The 23,475-nt window shown below is 46.3% G+C and overlaps 9 protein-coding genes across 9 annotated transcripts; 3 read left to right on the top strand and 6 right to left on the bottom strand.

Moving 5' to 3' along the window:
- Positions 1-103: 103 nt before the first annotated feature.
- L228DRAFT_279274 (hypothetical protein) lies at positions 104-3,595 on the top strand. The gene is made up of 4 exons (XM_018335669.1): positions 104-960; positions 1,020-1,382; positions 1,434-1,520; positions 1,579-3,595. Exons 1-4 carry the CDS (start codon positions 156-158, stop codon positions 3,564-3,566), a joined length of 3,243 nt encoding a protein of 1,080 aa, XP_018191575.1. The 5' UTR covers positions 104-155; the 3' UTR covers positions 3,567-3,595.
- A 636-nt stretch (positions 3,596-4,231) lies between these two features.
- On the bottom strand, positions 4,232-5,047 carry L228DRAFT_235140 (putative ubiquitin-conjugating enzyme E2 W; the record flags this gene model as incomplete). Its single annotated transcript, XM_018330692.1, has 4 exons — positions 4,232-4,500; positions 4,592-4,742; positions 4,872-4,883; positions 5,021-5,047. 4 exons carry the CDS (start codon positions 5,045-5,047, stop codon positions 4,232-4,234), a joined length of 459 nt encoding a protein of 152 aa, XP_018191574.1.
- Positions 5,048-5,655: 608 nt separating this feature from the next.
- L228DRAFT_242408 (hypothetical protein) lies at positions 5,656-6,750 on the bottom strand. Its single transcript, XM_018331432.1, has 2 exons — positions 6,072-6,750; positions 5,656-6,017 (listed from the first exon to the last, which is right to left on the bottom strand). The coding sequence occupies exons 1-2, from the start codon at positions 6,262-6,264 to the stop codon at positions 5,875-5,877; spliced, it is 336 nt and encodes a 111-aa protein (XP_018191573.1). The 5' UTR covers positions 6,265-6,750; the 3' UTR covers positions 5,656-5,874.
- Positions 6,751-7,531: 781 nt separating this feature from the next.
- L228DRAFT_271983 (Pkinase-domain-containing protein) lies at positions 7,532-9,479 on the top strand (the record flags this gene model as incomplete). Its single annotated transcript, XM_018335582.1, has 5 exons — positions 7,532-7,538; positions 7,793-7,844; positions 7,907-8,114; positions 8,170-8,326; positions 8,379-9,479. The coding sequence occupies 5 exons, from the start codon at positions 7,532-7,534 to the stop codon at positions 9,239-9,241; spliced, it is 1,287 nt and encodes a 428-aa protein (XP_018191572.1). The 3' UTR covers positions 9,242-9,479.
- A 154-nt stretch (positions 9,480-9,633) lies between these two features.
- L228DRAFT_264452 (hypothetical protein) lies at positions 9,634-10,158 on the bottom strand (the record flags this gene model as incomplete). The annotated part of the gene is made up of 1 exon (XM_018334580.1): positions 9,634-10,158. One exon carries the CDS (start codon positions 10,156-10,158, stop codon positions 9,634-9,636), a length of 525 nt encoding a protein of 174 aa, XP_018191571.1.
- Positions 10,159-11,740: 1,582 nt separating this feature from the next.
- On the top strand, positions 11,741-12,314 carry L228DRAFT_271981 (hypothetical protein; the record flags this gene model as incomplete). Its single annotated transcript, XM_018335581.1, has 1 exon — positions 11,741-12,314. A coding segment is annotated over one exon (574 nt), but the record flags the coding sequence as incomplete, so codon positions are not given.
- A 4,292-nt stretch (positions 12,315-16,606) lies between these two features.
- On the bottom strand, positions 16,607-17,603 carry L228DRAFT_3120 (hypothetical protein). The gene has a single exon (XM_018336468.1). The coding sequence runs from the start codon at positions 17,292-17,294 to the stop codon at positions 16,788-16,790; it is 507 nt and encodes a 168-aa protein (XP_018191569.1). The 5' UTR covers positions 17,295-17,603; the 3' UTR covers positions 16,607-16,787.
- Positions 17,604-18,660: 1,057 nt separating this feature from the next.
- Positions 18,661-20,071, bottom strand: L228DRAFT_264447 (hypothetical protein; the record flags this gene model as incomplete). Its single annotated transcript, XM_018334579.1, has 2 exons — positions 18,661-19,716; positions 19,814-20,071. 2 exons carry the CDS (start codon positions 20,069-20,071, stop codon positions 18,661-18,663), a joined length of 1,314 nt encoding a protein of 437 aa, XP_018191568.1.
- A 470-nt stretch (positions 20,072-20,541) lies between these two features.
- L228DRAFT_242404 (Sec1-like protein) lies at positions 20,542-23,437 on the bottom strand. The gene is made up of 5 exons (XM_018331431.1): positions 23,215-23,437; positions 22,959-23,154; positions 22,429-22,640; positions 20,964-22,356; positions 20,542-20,906 (listed from the first exon to the last, which is right to left on the bottom strand). The coding sequence occupies exons 1-5, from the start codon at positions 23,290-23,292 to the stop codon at positions 20,812-20,814; spliced, it is 1,974 nt and encodes a 657-aa protein (XP_018191567.1). The 5' UTR covers positions 23,293-23,437; the 3' UTR covers positions 20,542-20,811.
- Between the last annotated feature and the right edge of the window lie 38 nt (positions 23,438-23,475).

Genomic DNA, 23,475 nt, shown 5'->3' with positions numbered 1-23,475 from the left:
GAGCTATGACGCTGAAGCTTAGGCGCGATAGCTATCGCTAAGCGCTATCAACCGCGAACATTGGATTTTTAGCGCGGCAAGCCGTCACAAGACAATGCAGCAACATTGACATTATCAAAGAATGGCCATATATAGATACAGGCCAATATTTAATCATGGAGGACCTTTTAATGCCGGTGCAGACGACGTTGAAAATATCAGAAATCGAAGCAGATGAGGCCAAGGAAAGCCCACGCACTGAAGTTTCACAATCTGTCTCCTCGGCTCAGGAAGCTCTTGAACTGCTCAGATCCCAACCAAGTCAAAGCGCATTGACGCAAGTTTTGACATTTCTCGATCCAAAATCAAGCCACGGAGACGGTTTCAACATCAAAGCACCAACAGCGTTGAGCTCGCAACTTATCAATGTGCTCGTGGCATCGATCATACCCGACTTCTGGCCTTTACTAGAGCAGGATTTGCACCGGCAGCGTGATGCATTACTAAGATGCCTGCGAAGCATATCAGCTCTAGGAGCAATATGCGCTCAATTGAGATTACTGATTACTGCCTCAAAAACAGAAGGGCAAAAAGCGGACAGACGCGATGTACCGCAGCGCCTCTCTAATCTGCTGGCAGTGCTGATGCATTTGTTGGGAGACGAGTCTTTAACATTGGACATATGGACCAATGTCAATACAGTAGGGAAAGGATCCGCCCAAAAATCTGTTTTATGGAGAGAGCATGTTTCTGTCGTGGCCACAAGCAGGCTTGTGTCAACTGCCGCAGAGGCCGAAGACATTATTAGAAAGTCTGAGCAAGAGCCGACTCCAGCTCGTTGGATCTGCAGTGGAAGTAAATACGCTCAGTGGCTGGGCTGGAATATTAGAAACATGGCAGAAAATCTTGCCTTAGATGATGTGGAAGGATGGAGGTCATTATCAGGCCTTCTTGGCAAATCCCTAAGTCTCGGCTTTACAGGTAATAGAACTTTGTGGGCTTGTAGACATGTTCTAGCAGTTACTGACATGTGGAAATAGAGGACCTCCTTCTGCAACTGTGTCCTGGCCTTTTGTCGAAAGATGAGAAATCTTCATCACCCAGATTCCAGACTCTGATATCCCATTTACCTCAGCATCAGCAGCGGAATATTCTCTACACTCTCTGCCGAATAATTTCACGATCAATACCGCATTCAGCCCAAAATTCCATATCAACTTCAGGGCAAGAAGGTAGTAAAAAATCAATTTCCGGTTGTGCTGCACTCATTACAGAAATCATCGCTGGAAACTCCCATCTTTGCGAGGATGTCATTGGTTATCTAATTGGTCTTGCTGGCGGTGGAGCGGGTGAACCGGTTGGCATCCGGAGGGTCTTGATATCTGCCTTGTCCTCTGACGAGGGTATGCTCTTCTCATTTGTTGTTCTTATCTACATCTCCTGACGAATTGTAGACGCTATGCAAACGTTGCTCGACAAGTCGATGCAACAATTCGGTGACAAGCTTTACATAAAGCACACACCTACCCTCTATCAAGATGGTAAGCCCTCTCAGCTCCCAGGCAATCCAACGTGCACAAGACTTAACTTCCCTTGCAGCTCTCGCCCAAGTGGTTCTTCTTGTGGCTGGTTATATACACCGCTCAAATCCAATGCATCTATTTACCATGGCCCGATCCAGCATCCACATAAACAGCATATCCAACCGCTTGGCCGCCTCCTCGCTTCGAGCACGTTTTCTAGGAATGGTAGTTGGAGTATCTATTTCCGAACTTGTCGACAAGCCCGACAAGCAAATGAAATTCGGAACAGAGGAGCTTGAGACCGATGAAGCGAAATGGTATAAGAACCTTGTCCATGTTGACGACAAAATCGGGACTCTTGACGATCTCAAATCCACTCTTCACCCTCTTGTCACATCTTCTGCACCGAACTTTATCACCAGCGCCACTACAACTGCTCGTCCCGAAGACTCTAAGCCGGCTTCAGACGAGAAACCAAAGCCCCCCAAACCCTCTCGAAAAGCTCCTGCGTCGAAACCAGAACCAAAGAAAAGTCCAGGCATAATCGAAGTCCTCGACTCCTCCTCCTCTTCTGAACCTGAAGATGAAGATGATGACGAAGATGACGACCTAATACCATACGCCAAACCCGACTCCGACGCCGAAGACTCGGACGACGACCCTACGCTCGTGACGCGCAAGAAGCCCTCTGCACCCGTCTACATACGCGACCTGATCTCCGGTCTCCGCGACGTTGACAACTACGACCGCCAACGCATCTCCTTATCCTCCGCCTCGGCGCTGATTCGACGCAAAGCCGGATTCGGGACCGAGCTCTCCGAGCACTGCGAAGAACTCGCCTCCTTGCTCATCGGCCTCAGCGACAAATTCAGCATCGACCACTTCCAAGAATGGCGTCTGCAAGCCATGATTGCGCTGCTCGTTTCCCAGCCTCTCCAAATGGGCCAATGGTTCAGCCGGACATTCTTCCAGGGAGACTACTCTATCGGCCAACGAATCTCGATCCTCACCACCCTCGGCATGGGCGCCAGAGAAATCGCTGGGTATAAATCCGAAGACGCCCAACTTACCCAATCCCTCGACGTCAATCTTAATGCCCCTCCTCCTCATCCTCCTCATTCTCAATCCCATTCTCAGTCACACCATACGAGTCCCCCCAATCCATCTGACGCGCCTTTTCCATCAAAATATCTCCCCCACAAGCTGCATTCTCTGTACTCCTCTTCTTCCACATCCTCCCCCGTCAACGCTCTCACCGACCGCCTCCAACAATCCATGATCCAACCCATGGCCGCCACGGCCGCGGATTCCCTCTCGAGACCTAACGCGCTCAAAGTCCGCACTTTTTCATCACGCATGCAGGTCGAGAAACGCCGCGGCAAGCCCGTCGCGAACGAACTCGCCAAGATTGTTGCAGCGGGGTTCTTCTTGCCTTTGACGGGACTCTGGTGGGCGCAGCTGAATGCTTATTCCTCCTCTACTTCTCTTTCTTTTCTCTCCGGTGTTGGTGGTGGTGTTGGTCGTGGTGGTGGTCGCGGCAGCAGCAACATCAGCAACAGCAACAGCAACAACATCTACCTCTCCCCGCTCCTCTTGCCGTACTTTCTCAAAACTCTTGCCCTCATCCTGCACGCCTCGGGCCCGTCAAATCCCGCACTTCCCCAAATGACGTCTGAGTTCTGGGACTTATTGCTCAGCTTAAGGTCAAAGTCTCTCTTGATCTCCTCAGCATCAGCATCACCATCACCATCACCATCATTGTCAGAAGACCCGCTCGACTCGTCCGCGGGTAGTATCGCAGTGCTGGAATCTCTACTGTTTGCGTTCCTTACCCTGCTTGACATCAATGCCGAGTCGGAATCAAATGCGCGTCGCCTCGCGGAGGAACAGTCCCGCGAGTTGCTCGAGACGCAGGAATGGGCCGAGCATGTATTCGAGGTTACGAGGGGCGGGGATGAAGAAGGGGATAAAGTGAGAATGTTGGCGGCGAGCGTGCTCCTCCGAACGAGGGAAGTAGTGGAGCGGTATCAGCGGTTGTTGATGGGTGAGATGGTTGACTTTTAGGGCTATGGTTTTTTTTTTTTTTTTTTTTTATCTTGTACTTGGGGGGATTAGGGACTTGGTGTCTGAATTCATAGATAGCATTTTGATGGAAAATAGAGAGAGAATATTCAAGAATGGTTGATCCTGATCGTGACTTCATATACTGTAGCTGTATGGAAAGGAAATTGGGAAGTTGGAGACGATAGAGAAGACATGAAGTATAATAATTATGAACTTTCTTCGTTTGGATACAATAGTCTCCTTGCGTGAAAATATAACACGAGCAAAGATGCAATGCGTCTATACACTATAAACTGGTCTCGTCAAGCTCGTCAAGCTTGACTCCCCAAGAATGCGAGGTATCTGAGTTGTGCTCCCGCTGAAAGCACGCCTTGTGATGATTCAAAAATGTACGCAGAGCAGCATAATCAACTGGAACAGATGGAGATGATGTGATCCAAGAAGACATTAAATGTGTGGTATCATCTTCCCTATGCAGAAAAGGCATCACGAATCAGTCTGAGAGATCAGTTTTCATGATGGCAGTGATTGTTGGTGCGCGGTCATGATCCGTCTAGCTGCCATGAATAATGGGTTTCCGCCCACGCTGATTGGAAATTGCGATAAGGGCGAATCAGTGATATTTTGGGGCGTCAGTCCTGGCCGATGAAGCAAGACCTGGTATGTCAGACGTCGTTATCATGGTAGTAAAAATTGACGTCTCGCGGTCGCTTGGTATTTCTTGAGGAGAACTCTTCGTCATCCGGGGGTCTTTCGTTCTTGGTGTTACCCGTCAGCATGCTTTGGATGCTCATGCATACGCTTTCAACATTTTGGACAGGACTCCAGCCCTGCTTGCCAAGGAGGTCAAGGCAGATGAAGCCATTGGAGTAAATATGTGGGTGAATCGGAACTTTGAACCCTCCTGTCCGATTAAAAGTGACTTCTGGTGGTTCTGCACAAAGATCAGCAGCTGGATTATACGTCGGAGCAGGAAAAGCACGCGTGAAAAAGAGGACAAGGCGCAATAAAAGAGTAAGACGGACCTATGGGGTATTTACTGCTGAAATGAAAAGTCAAACGGTATGTTTCGTCGCGGTATAATGGGTTGTCATCAAGGACCTTAATGTCCATTTGCCATTCTTGTAGGTCCTCGGCTTTGGCAACGCTGATGCCTGGAGGTAACTTGTCGTGGATCTAAACACAATGAGACGTTAGCGGTTATTTCGTTTGTAGTTCTAATGGATATTGCGCAGCATTTTCGGCGGAAATAATCAAAATATGGGTTTGCGGGCGTTAGGGCTGAAAATAATCTGTGATGATTACCTTTGCTAGTTCCTGTATTAAGACGCAAGTCAGCCAGCCGTGTATTTAATTACTGCAGGCCGCAGTTGAAAATATTGAATTGAAATTCGAGCAAGGTAACAAATTGTAACTCCCCCACAACCCCGCTCAGTCTGTGTAATGTATCTTACCTTTCCTAGGCGCTTTGAGGCGAACATAATGTTTAATTGTATTCCCCCAACGTGGAACCCGCGTGAGCACCAACAAAAGTATCGTGAGCAAATGACCAGAGGAACTAGAGGAAATAAGAAAGATGCTAATGAATCAGAGGTCAATATTGGACGGAGTCAAAGTCAGAATGGCGGAGCGCAGGAAGGCTATATCACAATTTTGGCGGAATTAAGACAAGATGGACGCTATGACCGCCGTGGGGTAAGGTTAACGTTGAGCCTGCGACCTGATCCCAAAACGAAAATCCAAACTTATATGTTGAAAGCTCAAGGCAACAAACTCTCAGACGAGTGAGCAAATCAGTCCATCTGTCTCGTCTCTGTTCAAAAGTGGTCTGAATTAATTCGATTTCGTCCTGGGTCTTCGGTGACGATCACGGAGGGCCCAGCGGCAATCTCCGCAAGCATCAATGGCAAACTCGGCATCAGCCTCGTGCACAGCCTCGTGCACAGCCACAAATGGCTGGAATCCGTAGAGCCAGAACCCTGTTGCACGTCTTTTCCCAGCCAAGTGCTGGCAGACGTGTTCTTTGCTCTGAGTAATCGTGTTGGATTTCACTTTGAAGCTCAAGTTTGAAATTTTGAAAATGCTACAAGGTCATCGAGAAACATGTTATTTTTCTTTCCTACAGGACATAAAAGAAAATCAGTGAGACAATCAAAATATTGCTCTTAGTCTCGTAATTCCTAAGCGAACCCAAATGATGTTGTGCTCCATACTGGGACATTATGACATTTCCGCTTGCATTGCTTTTCCGATCAGATTTGCTTCATGGTGAAGAAGAAGATGAAGATGATGCCAAGTAAAATATTCATTAACCTCGAACGACCTTGTCAAGCCCTTCACCGAGGTTCTTTCCCAAGGGATTGTTGACTCCACCGCCGACTCCTTCAGCAATCCCACCTTGCAACTCATTGACATTCTTATCGTCAGTTATCTTCGCGTCTTTGATGTTTCCTATTCAATGTCAATCTTTGGACTTTTACACTGTTATCAATAGTAATGATTTACCCTTGACAAAGTAGGAGGCCTTGTTTTCGCCCATAGTTTCGAGAGCCTTTTCCTCAGCTTTGGCCTTGCCCTTAAAATAAAACTTCATAAGTCGCTTAATCAGAGGGTCCGCAGCACCACTGAAGTAGGCTACAGCGATAATGACCGCGATGACTGCGACTACGATTGAGGTGGTGACGGTCTTGTCGGCCATGATTCTTTGTGCTTTCGCTTTTTGATGGTAACTAACCCTAACTTGAATATAATAGGACGCAAGAATGGTGATATTTGAGGATAAGAGGTATGAGACCAAGAAAATGGTATAGCTACGGAAAAGGATTCAAGAGGACTAAAAAGTATTTATACTTTGGAACAAAAGCTCCAGGTAAAATGCCATATGTGGGGAAACAAGGAAGTGAGGCTACGATGACGTCTCTTGAGGCGGGAGAGCAAACCTGCTTGAAAGCTGGGGTTGATTGATCTGATAAGATTGAAAGGGGGGCTGTCCGGCTTTCAGAAATGGAAGGAGCGATTGACGGGGTCAAAGAAGAAGCGAGGGCGTGCGCGTTCAGGTTCCACCTCTTTCCTTTTCCTGAAACGAGCTCCAAGTTACTTTCAAACTTCCGCAATTGCTAAAAATAGATGTATCGAGAACCAACAACTAACGAGCGAAAGAACAAGCGTAAGGCAAAAATCATCTTGAAACTTTAGTAAATTGAACAATCACCGCTACAGAGTAGATTATTATACTTATGCAGGCAAAACTGCGCCTCCTCTTCCCCTTATTCTCTCCAAACTCCTTTTCGGTCTAGCATGGTGACGGCCAGGGTCCCTAGCTGGATCCCTTATCTCGGTTAACCAGATACAGTTGGGACCGACACGCATCGCCCCCCACCTAGGCACCTTCCAGGGCGGAGAGACAACGCACGCGGGTCGAAGGGACGAGGGGAAACTTTTTTGTATCGCTGTACGATTGTTCTCTGCAGTCAACCAAACAAATAATTTAAAGCAGAGTCCCCTAGACCCATCCCCCAAATCCACCTAATTAATAGTAGGAGATTTAAGGTGTCATTAATGTTTGCATCGTAGGCTGTTTAATTTTAGCTCCTCTACGGAGTAGCCAGTACAGTATCCGTTGGCCCCTGAAACTTTGATCGAGCCTTATTACTATTGAAACACGCCTGGTGCATCGACTTCGAGCTGGGACCCCACCGTGCCCTCTGCCGCTCTTGACTACCCACCACCACTACTTCATTCGCAGCCGCCAACCAATCTTCTCAGCCCCAAAATAATTCAGCCTGACACTGCCTTACCTTTCCGTCTGGTCAATTTGCAACTCTTTATTTCTGCTTTATAACTACCCACTCTCCGTTCACTCTCCACTCCTGTCTACCGCGCAGTCGCATTTTCCCCGAGACAAGCAATAAACCCTTTCCAAGAGAGATCGAACGTCTCTTCTTGAGACACCCAGCATTGACACCATGAGTTGTAAGTGCAAGGCTTTCCCGCTCTTTTCTACTTCAAGTCGCCGTTCCTGCCTCTTTGGGCCAGCTTTTAAGGCCGACCTCAGCTTCGCGCCTCTTCGTGAAGCTCTAAGAGCACCGCTCTAGTGGTGTTCCCTTCAAGAATTTCTCTTTCTACCCCCGTTTGCACTATTATTCTTATTTTATCAACTATCTGAGCGCTGCACCTTCATTTCACAATCTCAAGTCGGACGTTGTTGACCGAAAATCTTTCTACAGTCACAAACATGTTGAACAAGCTGCAAGGCCAGCCCGAGAGCTACGATAAAAAGTGCGTCCTACATTCGTGTCTTGACCCCATGCCAGCAATTCCGGCTAAGCTGTAGATGGTAGAGCAAAATACAAGTTTGGCAAAACGCTTGGAGCTGGCACATATGGTATTGTGCGGGAGGCGGACTGCACCGAAGGAAAGGTCGCTATCAAGATCATCCTGAAGAAGAACATTAAGGGCAACGAGCAAATGGTCTACGATGAGCTGGCTATGCTGCAGCGCATGCACCACCCCCACATTGTTCGCTTCCATGACTGGTTTGAGTCAAGGGTAGGATTCCTTGTATCATCCGATCTCTCAACGCGGTGACTTACATCCTTTGCAGGATAAATACTACATTGTGACCCAGCTGGCGACCGGCGGAGAGCTTTTTGATCGTATTTGTGAGCAAGGAAAGTTCACTGAAAAGGACGCTTCCCAGACTATCCGCCAGGTGTTGGAGGCTGTGGATTACCTGCACGTGAACAACGTCGTGCACAGAGGTGGGTACCAAGGCGCAGAATTGAGTAGCATGATGCTAATAAATACTCATAGATCTGAAGCCCGAAAATCTCTTGTACCTTGAGCCTGAACCCAGCTCTTCACTCGTGCTTGCCGACTTTGGCATTGCCAAGATGCTTGACTCCAAGGACGAAGTGCTGACGACCATGGCTGGATCGTTTGGTTATGCCGCTCCCGAGATTATGCTCAAGCAGGGCCATGGAAAGGCGGTGGATATGTGGTCGCTCGGTGTCATTACCTACACTCTGCTGTGCGGTTATTCGCCCTTTCGCAGCGACACCTTGGCTGGTTTGATCGACGAGTGCCAGAATGGACGTGTAATCTTCCATGAGCGTTACTGGAAAGACGTTAGTCAGGATGCCAAGGACTTTATTGGAACGCTGCTGCAACCAAACCCGGATGATCGAGCCACTAGCGAGGTAATGCATATGATGTACACAGAAAGATGCAAGGCATGGGCTGACACTTTTCTTCAGGAAGCACTGAAGCACGTCTGGCTTACTGGCCAGACGGCCACTGACCACAACTTGCTGCCTGAAATCCGCTCGTACATGGCCAAGGCCCGCCTTCGACGTGGCATCGAGCTCGTCAAGCTCGCCAATCGCATTGAAGCACTCAAGATGCAAGAAGACGAAGAGGAGGATGTCACCGGAGCGGCCGACATGCCGGCTAATGTCAAGGAAGCAGCGGGCGAGGCTTTGTCCTCTGCCTCGCCAAATAAAGGTTTGGCAACGAGCCCTGAGCCGCTTGGCCAAAAGAAGAGCTTGCACAAGGCTGTTCGAGGCGCCATCTTCAAAGAAGTCGTGCTTGCCAAGGTCCGCGAGGTTAAGGAAGAAGAAGAACGTAAGAGAATTGAGCGGGAAGCGACAGAGAGGGCCCAGTCCCCGAGATCGTAAACACCCAATTATACTCTGCGGACAAGGTACATATGCGACTTTTAAATTTTCTTTTTTTAGACTTGGTCTTTGCTCTTTTACCATTTTGAGCCTGTAACTCGCGGCTGCGAGGTCGGGTTATTATTATGATACCAAATTACAGCTTTCCCCTTTGTTGATTATTAAGTTGCTAATACTACCTGTTCATTTATTATGTTGATTAAAATGCTGCATTGTATTCAACGTACTGTTCTATTTTCTTCCGAAACCGACTTAGCTGATGAAAGTCGTGTATTTGCTTTCCATCTCATTTTCCATGATGTGCCCATAAGTTACCAGATATGATTGATGGAAAAGTAATATCGGGCCACAATGCCGCAAACGCCTTTGGCCTCTCCGACCTTTCCCTTTTATCATATCCATGTCACTGAGTTCAGCGCCCGGAGGCCTTGAGTTCTAATTACACCCAGAAACCACATATCATTCTTTGTCAAGTGAAAATTTGACCAACCAATGACCCAGTACTCGATAGCTTGCATATCCTCGCCGCTGGCCAGCTGGTCATATACATACTTGACGAAATCCTGTGACCAATGCTCCGAAACAATATAGATGTTTCTCGAACACACGGTTGTCTCATCGTCCCACGTGTCGACGCTTCTGCCAAAGAACTTGATCGTCTGGATCCATACGTCGTGTGTACTGAACCCTTTTTCGTATGCAACCGCGGTGGTAGTGTCCGATATGGAAAGCTTTCGCTCCGCAAGGCACCGCAGGACAAATTGCGTCAAGGCGGGCGTCCAATCGTTTGGCCGAACTTCAATACAGGATGGACCTTGATCCGGAGACGAAGGAAGAGAACAGCATGTGTTTGGAGGGCGTGTAGAAGAAGCCATCCAGTAGGTTGGAGGGGTGGAAGATAGTGAACGATTCGGCATGGTCCTGAAAAATCCAATAGAGCCTGTTTATATGAGCGTGCTGAGAAACTGACAGAGGAAAGATAAACGGCTTACAGGGTAATAGCACCTGCAGTAAGCACCCTCGGTGAAAAACTGGGTCTTTCAATTTGCAGCCAGGACGTTTCGATTTAGGCTTTCAAAGGGACAAGTGCAAAGCAGCACTCCGCCTTTGCCAAACAGAAAGATGATAAACCGAATGTCAGAGCGACTGAGAAAACTGGATGAGTAAAGCGACTTTGAGGATCCAAATATATATGCAAAATAAAAAAAGTAAAATGGTTACCTTGATTCCAAAAGTCAAAGGCAATGGCCATGTTCACCGCAGAGACTTTGCTCCCTTCTGAAGACTGACGCAGTGATGCAGTCGGGATAGTAAATCCTGTGATGACTTATCCAAATCCATTCAACCAGCTGAGCTGTTGTCTGAAACACTCACAAAGACTGAGAACTACAAAAATGAGCCATCAAGAAGGTGGGAGAAGGACACTGCATCTGTTGTCATGTTCTAATATGAGAAACTTAGAATCAGCGTTTGACTATTGAGAAATGAACGTTTCTCGAGGGACTGGACATATCAACGCCGAGGCAGCAAGAGCAGACCACAGCTGACGCATGGCAGCAATATCAGAAACTCGAGACAGCTTTCAACTACTGCAGCTCACAAAAGCGCAATTGATCAACTTGCTAAACTAGTGAAGAGGAATTGCCGTTATTTCTGTTTCTTTTTTTGGCTCATTCCTTTCAAGCCGCAGCTCCTTCAACCCGTGGAGTCAAATATTTTTGTAACCCAAAATTCATGATTGTGACACTGACATCCGAGAATAAGGCTTCACAAAACGGTTATTGGTGTTACCGCGGATTCCCGGGATTTATTGATACTCTGATATGTAAATCTGCTTAAGGCAGCTACCCGCGTTGAACTACGTTTTGCGTCACAGAGTACGGAGATCGCCTATGAAACATGTCAAGTTTTTATCCAATATCCTTGATGATTTGAAATTTTATTTTCCCTTTTCCCGTCTCTATTTTCCACTTTTGACTGGAGGATGAGGCTGTAATATCAAGACCAGACTGTAGCCTGATAGACTCGTGGAACCTCGTTTGTCTTTAGCTTCAACCTCCCGCTGGCCTACTGAGTGTAATTGTCTCAAGCTCATCAGGTAATTACATATAAAATAGAGCATTTAAAAATACCTTCGAAAATATCCGTACAAAGTATAACAATACTTGAAGCAACAAGAATCCACGGCTGTACACTTTGACTGCCTAACTACAATGCATTGTTTCTCTATCAAAGCAGCAAGTTCCCTTTCAAAATCCGCTCGAAAGGAAAACTCTTTCAAGACCATTATCGGGTATTGGCTCCGCTTCATTCTTTGTTCGTTCGCCTTTCATCGTTGTTTTGTGGACTGTATCTCCTTGTTCATCTCTAGAGTCGCTTTGTTCACGTAACAAAATCTTTTGTTATTTCATGTCCACCGCTCAAAGAAACTACCAACACAACTATCGAACAAAGCCATTTACAACTCGTCTCAAATCTCTATATATTTCGCGGTCTTAACCCAGAGAATGTTTCCCTCTCCACCAAGCTTCCCAAGCAATTCTACAACACAGCTTCGATCACAATACTTACACCTCACTTTAATACGCTATCCATATATCATCAACAATTACCAACAGAAAACATGATCAAGACATACCCTCCTCAGAACTGGTCGCACAAAGCGACTATGCTTGTGCTAGAAGGTGACGCCAACTTCCTCTCCGAGAAGACGCTAATTGAGCATCTAGACAAGAACCACCGTATCAAGGCTGATTCCTTTTGGATCCAGCACGTCATCAAGGTCGGATTCGCTGCCACATGGGAGCGCATTTACCTTGATACCGAGAATCCCGAAAACACCGAATATAGCCGTATCCGTGAAGAATTCGAGACATACCCCCCCAAGGGATGGTGCCATGATGCTACCTTGGCGGTATTTGTCCACGATGCAAAAGAACGCGTGAATAAGGATATTATTCGCATTTTGTACGCCCAGCAGCATATCCTCGCTGATGACTTTTGGATTAACCAGGTCAAGATACTGGGCTGGGGCGCGGATAATCATGAGCCAAGATTTAGACATTTGGATTGAAGCTGACTTGTTGCCATTAGGAAGCGGAATTTCATTTGTCGTCGAGATCTGAGATCAACGCAAACAATTGTAGCAGGTTTAGGGAAATCGAGAGGAGGATGCTATCAATGAAGATGATGATCGGTGAGTCAAGCATCATTCATTTAATGGCTAATTATAGGTAGATGAATTGAATCTATATCTCTTCCGCAAAACATGTTGGTGATATGTGTTTACATTATATTGGCTGAAGTTGAAGAAATTTGGAGCGTGACCGTGTATGTCGTGAATCTTGCTCTAACGTGTCTGTTTGACTGCCACCGGAACCTTGATTTTACTGTAATATCCATGGTTTGTGTTGACCTTCACATTGATGCATGACATTGAATGAGGATCTGCCTTCAAGCAGTCCACGCAGTCATATATATCACCAGACTGCCAGTGCAGAAGTGCAGTACTGTTAATGTCCCAAGTGTTCAGAAATTCTGTGATTCATTGTGCAAATGCAGTCTATATAACGCAGCGAAGCTGCAGCGTTTTTCCTTCTCCCTTTCCTGTCTCATAGATCGTGACAAGTCAGTTAAATAGCGTTCGCAGCATCCTTCTTCTGTTTCGTTTCCAGACCAAGTTCCGAACGTACCTTGACAAAAATTCTTGCTCCCGAGAAAGCTATTCTGATCTTCTGTTCAAGTAAGTGCACCACTGCACCATTGCACCAAACATGCCCTTCAACTTTAGCCACTGTACCCTCCCATGTTGTTGCCTCTAACATCCTCCTCCGGGAACGAACTCAGCAGAAATCTACTTACAAAAAACCACAAAATGTCTGGTCCTTTTGGCCACGTGAATCCAGCCCCCGAGCCCAAGGGTTGGAGTCTTTACCTCAGCACCCTAGTTCTGAATTCCTTCTTCGGCGTTGGCCAATACGTTACTTGTATCTGCCCCGACCACATCATGAAAAACTGTAATGGAAACAACCACTGCCTTCAACAGTACCATGCGTGGGTTCGAAACAAGGCTGAGGAAATGTGGAGGGACAATTGGGACCTGCGCACCCCGGATTCCAACAAGTACGCCATTGAAGGCTATATCGACTTTATCATCAAGCGGGAGATTGGTCGCCAGCTCAGCGGATGGTGAACCGTGAAAGTCTTCCAAGAAAAGCTTCAATGGCTTATTTCAATGCAGCAGTGCGGCTATGCGCCGCGGTGGGTTTGTGGCTGATCCTGCTGAGCATTTGAAACGGCTATTTTAGAAGCTTGGGAAGTTTTTGACAAAGGAGGAAGGAGGAAGTTTTGGAAATCGCATCTCAGCTTATTTGTGGTCGTCTTTTGACGCAAAGGGGTTTTCTTTTTTCGATTTTTAATATTGGGAATATTATGCGGTGGATTAATTATAGAGCTGAGATAGCATTTATGCAGAGGAGGAGAAATTAAAGCGATTGCGTTAACAATTCTGATCCTTAGCCCGTTTTACATAACAGGACTTTCTTCTGGTGACTGTTACCACCCTTGACGACAACCGATAGACCGTACCCCTGATTACCTCAGGTAGGTTTTGGGCCGGTCTTAGCGAAAGGGCCGGATGCTTAGTGAGCGACTTCAGCTAAGCCCTACCCGAAACTTTATGTAGAAGCATACAACATGTAGCATACACCCCCGGCGGCGCTAGAGCTTGCATAGCAGCAAGCATATCGAAACAAACACTTTCAAGGTAACTCTCAATTTGTAAAAGATAACAAGAAACTTTCAAAAATAGCAAGAAGCCTTATTCCAAGCGCACCCTTTGCCTACAGTATGCTACATATCAATCTACTACATATCATTGCTTTTACGCACTTGGTAAGCTACATCTTCGAACTCTGATTTCTGAGTCAAGGCTCACAGGCTTACGGCTTTACAAGAGAGAAATAGAAAGACGAAAATGCAAAGAGACAATCTATTTTATGACTTCCACTCTTCGAGGCCCAAGGATCCGAGCCTCCGAGGTCCCAAATATCTACAGAATACTGCGATGCGGGTCCATTAGTCAGAGCCATAAGCCCACGAGGTCATTTAGATGCTGCCTAATATATTCACGTTTCATATTGATGATATATTGAATATTACATTAACAGGTCTACTCTTCGTCACTCATGTATATAAATTAGGGTCATCTCCTTCAGTCCATGTGTCTGTTAACTCTTTTCATGGACTTTAGTTTCTTTCACAATGATGCTGAGAAACTCGATATATGCACCAAATATTTGAATGTTAGAGTTTGCAAATTATAACTACTTATTAACTTGCAGAGATTACTTTCAGTATTCATGCCTGCCTTTACTCTTCCCCAAAATGACAACAGAAGATATCAGGTAAATTGAATGCGGAATACAGAATCACTGAGTTCTAAAAGTTATATAAAACAGTCCAACATACGACATGGAACAGCTTTGGAATACTTGTTCTTCAGATTCGGATCCAACTCGATCTTCCACAATATTTCTCAAACCCTCAATATTCTTGTTATTTCATCTTCCACGGCGCGTTATCTTTGACATCCAACCACACAAACAAAAAGATTTTCTCAGACCGGTCTACGTTTCGTTCTCCACATCAAGTCTCCTCCCTCTCTATATAAAGGAAATAAAAATCTCTAACCAGAAGTGCAGCTAATACGAATCATCTAGGACACAAAAACCCGCGTACACGAGTCACAATGCCCAACTCATCTTTCCACAGTATTGGTCGTTTTGAAGGCGCCCCACTCAACTGGACGCAAGCTCTCTCCCGGTCTGTGATTGACGAATACATGGGCCTAAGAATCTGCGAGTGTGTGACGCCGCGAATCTTGTGCACTCGAACGTTTGCCTGCCAGAACAATTATGTAGATTGGGTCAAGCAAAAGGCGGCCTTTCTCAGCAGCTTGGGATTCGGAGGGCCAGCGGAGATTGAGGGATATATTGAATTTTTGATCCGGGAGCAAAAGGAGAAGATGGAAGCTCAGAATTTGGGATAACTTTGCGAAGGTATGCAAAGCACGGAGTTTTTTGTGGTGGAATATGGGGCAAATTAAAGTTTATTGGGCTGGAATAAGGACTTGATAGAGGAAGAGACTGGAGAAAGAGTCGCAATGCAATGGGGTAGTAATATTTCACATAGATCTGGAGTAATCTGATAATGGTAGAAGTGGGAAAGGAGGGTCAAATGCTTCGAAGACTTCAATGACATACCGCGTACTCGAGGCGTCATGATAGGTATCCAAAAAAACCCTAGCATAATTTTATTCAGAGAATCCAATCAGCACTTCCTTATCATGCGTGTCAAAAAGTCTTATATGTAGCTGCCGTCCTGCTGTCAGAGTCAGTACGTCATAACAAAACCCAGATCAGATCAAGTTTACGTACCCGTCTGACTTTCCAGCTCTTCCAGTCAAATACTTCTTTAGCATACCTCCGTACCAGACATGTTACCATCCTCCGTAAACAACTCGACTCCTCTTCCCGGGACCATTTGAATCCCAGATTATTAGCTGTCACCCCAGACCCCTACGCAGCCACGCTTAGCACCCAGTAAACCCTAATCTCACTTGACACTGACACCACAGACCGTATTCACTCCCGTCCAACCGACCTTGACGTAACGGCATACAAGCTTTCGATATCCACTCACCCTTCACTTTTCGTGAAAAGATGGCCAGAAGATATTCCATCATTCCTCGTCTTCGGGATTATCTGTATCCTGTACCACGTAGTACAAAAAGAAGAAAAATTATGAATAGAAACAGATGAACATGACACAACGGTAAGGGCCAACGATCAATCATCAACTCTCCAGTTAATTGGCGATTGACAAAACAGCAAGCAACAAATACGACTACAAAACGGGATATGGGAAAATGCCAATGGGAAAGAGTCGAGGGGTTTGGAATCTTGACTCCTGAGACTTGAATTCATCGAGTCTCTGACTCCGTGGGACACGTAGGGATCTAAGAACTGCGCAGCAAATGAAGAAGGGGAATAAAAAGAATTACCTTATCTTACCTACACCGTCACTTGCAAAATTGCGGCTTGCAATTCCCATACACTTCGTGCTCACCTCCTTCACCAATTCCTCTCGTGGCATTGGTAACCTCACTTCCCACTTCTGGTGAACCGCGCCGTCTCGTGGCCACGATTTTCAGTTACTTCAATTACTTCGCCTTCTTCACTTTCCTTCTGAATGCAGGCTTCGAACAGAACAGGTATATATAAACCCTTCTTTGCCCGTTGTACTTTTCTTCCACTCTCATCCTCTCTTCTTCGTCTTCCTTTTATCTTCACGATACATACTCCAACATTGGACATCATACACCAAACATCAGACATCCTTAGCTTCAGACTCCATACCTTACCTTTAACCTGCGTACCTCCCCTCTACATCCCCAACACTCCAACGCTCTTCCACGGGCTTCAGGTTCTGTCTGCCACACGAAAGTCTTGCTCTTCTCTCAAGAAACCTTCCAGAAACCTCTTTGTTACTCGTGAGTAATTCCTCTCAGTTTTTCTCTATTCCGAAAGCCAGTCCTCCAGGTCTCTATCTCAGGCTTCACATTCTGCACTTCTTTTTCCTTCTCTCTTCCTCTCCTCCTCACGCAGCTCATGAAACAGAACAAATACTCACAAGCAACAGACACAAATAACGCACAAAAATGCCTATTGCTACACCCACCACCAGCGTGTCCGTGCCCAAGGGCTGGACCAACCGTCACACCGATTGGGTTCTGGCCAAATGGAATATCCTCAAAACCAATTTCGGCCAGAATGGTGAAGAAATCCCCGAGTACCTCATCAACTCGTGGCTCAGCCTCACAATTCGTGCAGCAGCCTATGACTACAGTGTCACGGCCACTGAGGACTGGATCATGCTCGTTGTAGCTGATCCGGATAAAGCCAACATCATGGTCGCTGAGCAGGCTGCAGCTGCTTAGAGCAGCCAGTTTGTTTTGATCTTTCTCTTCATAAGACGTGCTTGGCTGAACCATATGGTATGTAAATACCTTGCCCTATACTGGAGCTCAACTGCAAAAAAAGACATGCAATATTGAGACAAATGGTGAAAATAACGCTGACAAGATAATTCATTTTGCAGTCTGACACACTCGCTGTCTCCTGTGAGCAGGACTCGTCAACTACTCAACTAGTTAGTCTCTGGTTCAGCAGCGTATGGAATTGTGAAGAAAAGTCAAGATTGCAAGTGGCATGAATTATCCATGCATAGGATAACAAAGGCGTTAAGACAATGGATTTAGTGGAGTTGCAGGATCTAAGCACATGCCATTCGGAAACATGTTGCCATTGGGACTGGGATCCTGGGTTCATTAGGCGTTCAGGATTTGTTTTCAACCAGATACTCATGACTATTGTGAATCATAAGACATTTAGCGAACCAATTAATTTTTTAATTCCCTCATAACCTGTATGCTGCTGATCCAATCAGTGATTGTTTTAACGTGAAAGTCCCTGCGTTGATAGACCATAGTAGACATGATTGATGTAGGAGCCAACGAGCACAGAAAGTGAAAACTAGCGAGAGTCCAAAGACAACCCAAACACTGGTTGTGGCATGCCTTGTGCATATCTGCAAGAAAAGTCGCCTAAACCCGGACCGCATTGCCAGAGTTTTGTTTTGGTTTCGGGTCACTCAACGCCAGGACTATAGTATAATTATTTGTAAATTGTATTATTAAGATTAATATCTGAGTAAAAACTGATTGATAATATCAGAAGACATGCCTCATGCACGTTAGTGCGTTACAAATATGAGCAGCATCCTAAACGCCAAAACCAACAGTTCAAAAGACATGACTATTTCCATGATGCTTTGATCTGCCGATTTGCCAATCAAATATTCCCAGTTCGGCAATCCTAGGTAATTCTCAGCAAAACCGAAGAGCGCGCTGAGACATCAAATTCTCCTCCCAAGAGAGCTGCTACAAAAAAGTGTCAACTTCCGTCCCAAGGAACAACAATCTCCATTCTCCACGCTCAAAATCGAAAGGAAATTCCAAACGCAAAACGGTTAAAAAGAGTGGCAAAAGCATGCTTACAAAACAAGAAAAACAAGGAAAGGAGTAGAGGCATGACAAAACTGAAACCAGAGACGGATAATGGCGAGCCGCAAGAAACAAGAAAGTCTCAAAACAATGAACAGAAAGAAAAAGAAAAGAAAAAGAAGAAAGAAAAAGAAAAGCCGGTGAAAAGACCTAGAGACAAGGCACCACGGAAATAGATTAGAAAAAAGTATTGGAGAAAGCAGAAAAAGAAGTTGGAGGAAAGAGACGGAAATAGAGAGAAAGAGAAAATGTCCTCCCCTTTCTCTCGCACACCGGACACCCTGCGATAATAGCATCAAAGCTCTTCCAAAACAGCCTGACAGAGCCGCTGGTATCTCTCCGCATCGAATCTAGGGCGCTGCCATCCCACAGCTCTCAAGCGCGCAATCCTCGATTCCTTATCTGTCTTCTTCGACTCACTATAAATTCGACAACGCGCTTGAGTCTCGCGATGAATGGCTTGCGCCTTGGTCGTCGCTTCCACAAGTTCCTCAACGGCATCAATATGGCGATGCAGCATTTCTGCAAAAGAAGTAAGATGCGAGTTGAATCGGTGGCGAGAACGCATGCGGAGCCAGGCGGTGCTCTCTTCGGTGAACGTGACCGAGGCGCGTTTGGGCGGAGAAGGGGCTGGACCTAGAGAAGATACAGATGCACGTTTGGAGTGCTCCTTGGTTGGTTGAAGGATAGGTTTCAACTTGGGACGCAGCGGTGAGGGGACCAACGGGTTGCGATTGCAAGTATGACTATGATTGTTGTTTTGATTGTCGACTTTGCGAATGGAAAGTGGTGAAGGTTTTAGACCACCAAATGGATCATGAACGTCGGTGTCGCTGTCATCCTCCTCTTCGTAGCTATCTTTGTCGAAGCTAGGCATGCTGTTTTCCTTGTTATGGCCGTCATTGTAAGTGTAATGGTGCACCTGTGGTTTAAATGGCAAAGGAGAAAAATGGGCTGACGCGGACGAAGCTCCTTTGAATGGCGGAGAGTTGAAAATAGCGTCCAACGAAGAGAAGCTTGCAACAGAAGAAGCTACAGAGTCTGAGTGCAACCGGCGAGGGGAAGACGCTGGAAAGTCTACACCGTTGCGACTTTTCGAGAAGTTGGCGACGTTGGTGTCAATTGAGCGCAGAAGCTTCTTGGGAGAAGAAAAGGTTGCAGAGGAAGAACAGCAAGTGTCCTCGGCATCCAGACCGGGAAGTATATCTGAAGCTTTGAGGTAATGCTCTCTAGCAGACTCGAGACGGCGAAGGCGGTCGGCGGACAGAATGTGTAAAGGTCGAGCGAGCAGCTCACAGCAGAGCGCGGCGTAGTAGTTTAAAGCACTCTCCTGAATTGGGTGAATGTAGGACTGGAGACATGGAGTGTTAGCGAAAAGCAATTCACTGGTTTTGTTGTTGTTTTGATTTGAAAGCTCAACTTCCCGGCCCAGAATGACGCGAACTTACAGATTGTTGATCCCGGACCGATTGCAAAAGATTGAGGCACCGAGTAAAGCATTCCCTGAATTTTCGATTCAAGAGAAGCTCCTTGATGGTGACGAGCACGGTTTTCCATTGCTGAAATGATTTTGGACTTTGTTGGTTTCCTGGGAATGAAGCCTGCACCAGGTTTGAGACAGCAATTCGTCTGCCTAAGGGCGCAAACTTCAACTTGCTTGGCAGCGTTGCCAGGTTTAAGTCTCTGGAGACGAAAGGGTCCTCCATCTTTTGATGAAATAGAACAACCCAAGCAGGAAACCGTATTGGTTGTGGCTTTCCGTTTGATGGGGAAGGGAACAAAGAGTGGTTGGAAGTTGGATCAAAACATGGCGACTTGGGAAGTCGTGATGCAAGATTCTCAGCGGGGGAAATAAAATAAAGGAAAAGAGTGTTTGTCCGACAAGTTGGAAATACAGAGGACGTCAGTGAGGCGGCATAGCAGCTAGTTCAAGTGTTCCCCGTCTGAGCGTGCAAGGAAAAGAAGGTGAACAGCAGCAGATGTAAACAAAAGGTTTTGTAATGAACACGTTCGACACCACTCACTAGACTTCACAAGGAGAGCAAAATAAACAAATGGCCCCGGCTACGACCTGCCACATGGCTTGTAGCCGAAGTAGGAGTTCAATGCGGTTTCGATCAATACGCCGACTATTCCATTTCCAGAATCATGGACTTTTGATAGTGTGGGCAAGACTAAGCCGACCAACAAATAGCCAAGAGTACGCGCTCACTTTGTTATGGGAAACTAGAATAGCAAAGTCCCGAATGAACTCGAAATGCGGATGCTGTACCAAGTATTTAGCTGAAATTTAAATATCTGACATTGGGTATAATGTGGATTAATGCTTATGCTGAACGGCCGCGTCCATGTGATATCTGCGCTAAAGGTAACATGATGACAGGAAATAATGAGAAGAACAAATGCATGCCACTAGCGATATCTCTGGTCATTGACCTTCCCAATGTTACACCTTTTTAAAGCTTGCTCTCTCGGTAGCGGCATCCATCATACGGTTACCACTAATAATTGATGTTGTGCAGATAATAATTTGTCTCCGGGCTGCGCAACGCGGTCAGTCTGCTATATCTCCGATGAGAAATGAAAATCATTGCTTACCTTCTTCCTGTTTGGCAATGTATCTTAGGGCAGCAATTTCTGCAAAGCTGATTCCTCCCAAAAAGAAGACCACAACAGTCTTGCGCTCATTTTGCCCATTAAGGATTTGTCTTGCTCGAACCGCCTTCTCCTCGCCTCTTTGAATCTCATCAACTGTTGCGCCTCTAATGCTTTTCAAAGCATCTTCGAATCCTCGCCATCCTTGAGAGGCACCCTGAGCAGTGGTAGAGCTGGCCGTAGAACCGCCCTTAGTAAGGGAAAGAAGATACTGCTTTTGCAGAAGACATTGCACAAGTCGCACACTGAGAGGAGCATATCCGCTGTAGACATAAGAGATGTCGTTTGGATCTTGTTCGTTGACCTCGTCGACGATGAGACGTAGGCTCTTTCTGAGAGAATTGTAGTTTGTCTTTGACCCTGCAGAGCCGGCACTTGCTGTGGTCGGGATCAACAAAGCATTTGCTGAAGAACGCGACTGGAGCAACTGAAGCTTTTCCAACGTATCGAGGGTCAGAATATGCTGAAAGCCGTATCCGTGCAGTATTTGGCGCTTAAAGTTCTCTAGATCCTTTGGTCTCACACCCCCACAGATACACGACTCAAGGCAAAGGAGTCGAAGAATATGAGCCAGAGGAACATCACGGGCTATCAATTCTTCGATACTTTCGTGCTGCGTCGAGGGATCTGCGCCAGCCGCAATATTTTGTTGGACCTCCAGAAGGCGGCTAAAGACGTCCGATCGAGTATATTTCATAATGTCCTCGGCTAATCCAGTATGAATCTTTAAACTTTGCTGTTCAGCTTGAAATCCGGGGAGCTTGTTCACAAACTCTCGAAGCTCCGAGGTAGTTCTAGCCACATGACGACTTTCGTAGTCGCTCTCTAGCCGGCGAGCCACTCTGTTCAGCAAGCTTCCGACAATGGCAAAATTGGAATCCCGGAGCTGCGAGTACAGTTTGTCGGAAGAATCTAGCTGAATCTTTCGTTTCATTCCCTTCTGGGTTGCAGCACTTCGTGAAGAGCCCTGGTTCGGCTGTGATGGATTGGCCGCTCCCACAATCGAAGTATCGACTTCTGCCTGATTGTCCTGGACACTGTAGAGTTCATCCAATAGACCTTCGTATGTCAATTGGGTGAGCAGAGGAGTCGCAAAGTCAACCTCGCGATCAATGACAATGAGACTTTCGATGGAGGAACTTGGCGTTAGACCAACCGTAGAGGCTGCGCTTTTTATGTCTTCTCCAGCCGCCACTTCGGATCGCATTCGAATCAAGAGATCTGCGAGGCGGCGAGAATTGTCTCCTTTACCTAAAATTCTAGGAAAGAGGCCATGTTGCTGCTGTATGAGCATAAGGGAGCGAGCGGCCATGAAAATGCAGGTTGGGTCACCGCGCTATGCAAAAGCTTTAGAAGCTACATCTTTCATATATCGAAGCCCACCAGCTTCCTTCCATGGATTACGCACCAGGTATAAATCACCAAAAGAGTCCGGCAACTCCAGAGAAAGCAGGTCGGTTTCCAACGGAATAAAATACAGGGGAAATTCAGCTGTAGAGACATCGCCGAGCACACCAGCATCTTCGAGCACTTGGTTGCAAACAAGAGTACGTCTAGGGAGCAAGAATATGTGAAAATCGTGATCTATTTGAGTAGTTCGTTGCAGGCGCTTAATCTGCTCTTAAATAGAAGCAATGTCAGCACGCACTGATGGTGTCTTTCCACGGGTGACAAGGAAGACCATAATGAGACAGTGCTAAGACTTTTGAGTATAAAGTTCTTTTCGATTTAGGGATTATGACAAATCACAGTAGTGTAGGTTTAAAATCTACGCGATTTACTGATAATCCCATATATGGCGCCGGTCGACCATAAAAGTGCATCACTGATATGAGCCATAGCGTCGAAACATTGTAGAGAATGAAAAGGGGAAACGGGGAAATGTATGGCCAGTAGCTGAGTTTGCGGAACGCCGGAGAGCTATGAAGATCCACGTACCGGCAACAGCCTGGACACTCTTAGTATGTTCACCCCGAGTCAAGAAGATGACATTCCGCTGCGATGAATCCACATTGTCATTCTCAAGGAAGAAAACCCGATCCACGCCGTAGTCTTGGAGTGTCGAAAATTTGACAAAGACACCAATAGGTCCGGCCAGGTCTTTCTCCAGCACAAGGTTCTTCTTTCCTCGAACCTATACAGTCGTTCAGTATGCCGGAAGTGAAGAGAGAAGATGCATCCAGAAAGCACGTACACCCTCAAGGAGGTTGAGCAAATCTTTGCGAGCTTTTTCCTGGATGTCAGTGACATTGACACCTGCAATTGGAGCCATCGCTGGACTCAATTGCAGGGTCAGAAGCAATGTTAAGTACGTAAAAAAATCAAAGTCGAAGCTGCACTCGAGTACAGAGATCAATTATCATTCAAGGCACCTCCAGAATCAATGGTGAGGCATGCACAAGAAAGCTGTTCAACGCGTCTCAACTGTGGGAAAGAGAATGAAAAGGTCGGCAAA

The sequence above is a fragment of the Xylona heveae genome (genome assembly GCF_001619985.1).
Source record: "Xylona heveae TC161 unplaced genomic scaffold L228scaffold_1, whole genome shotgun sequence".
NCBI lineage: Eukaryota > Fungi > Ascomycota > Xylonomycetes > Xylonales > Xylonaceae > Xylona > Xylona heveae.
Note: the sequence above shows the minus strand (reverse complement) of the source record. Positions and strands in the feature narration are given on the sequence as shown.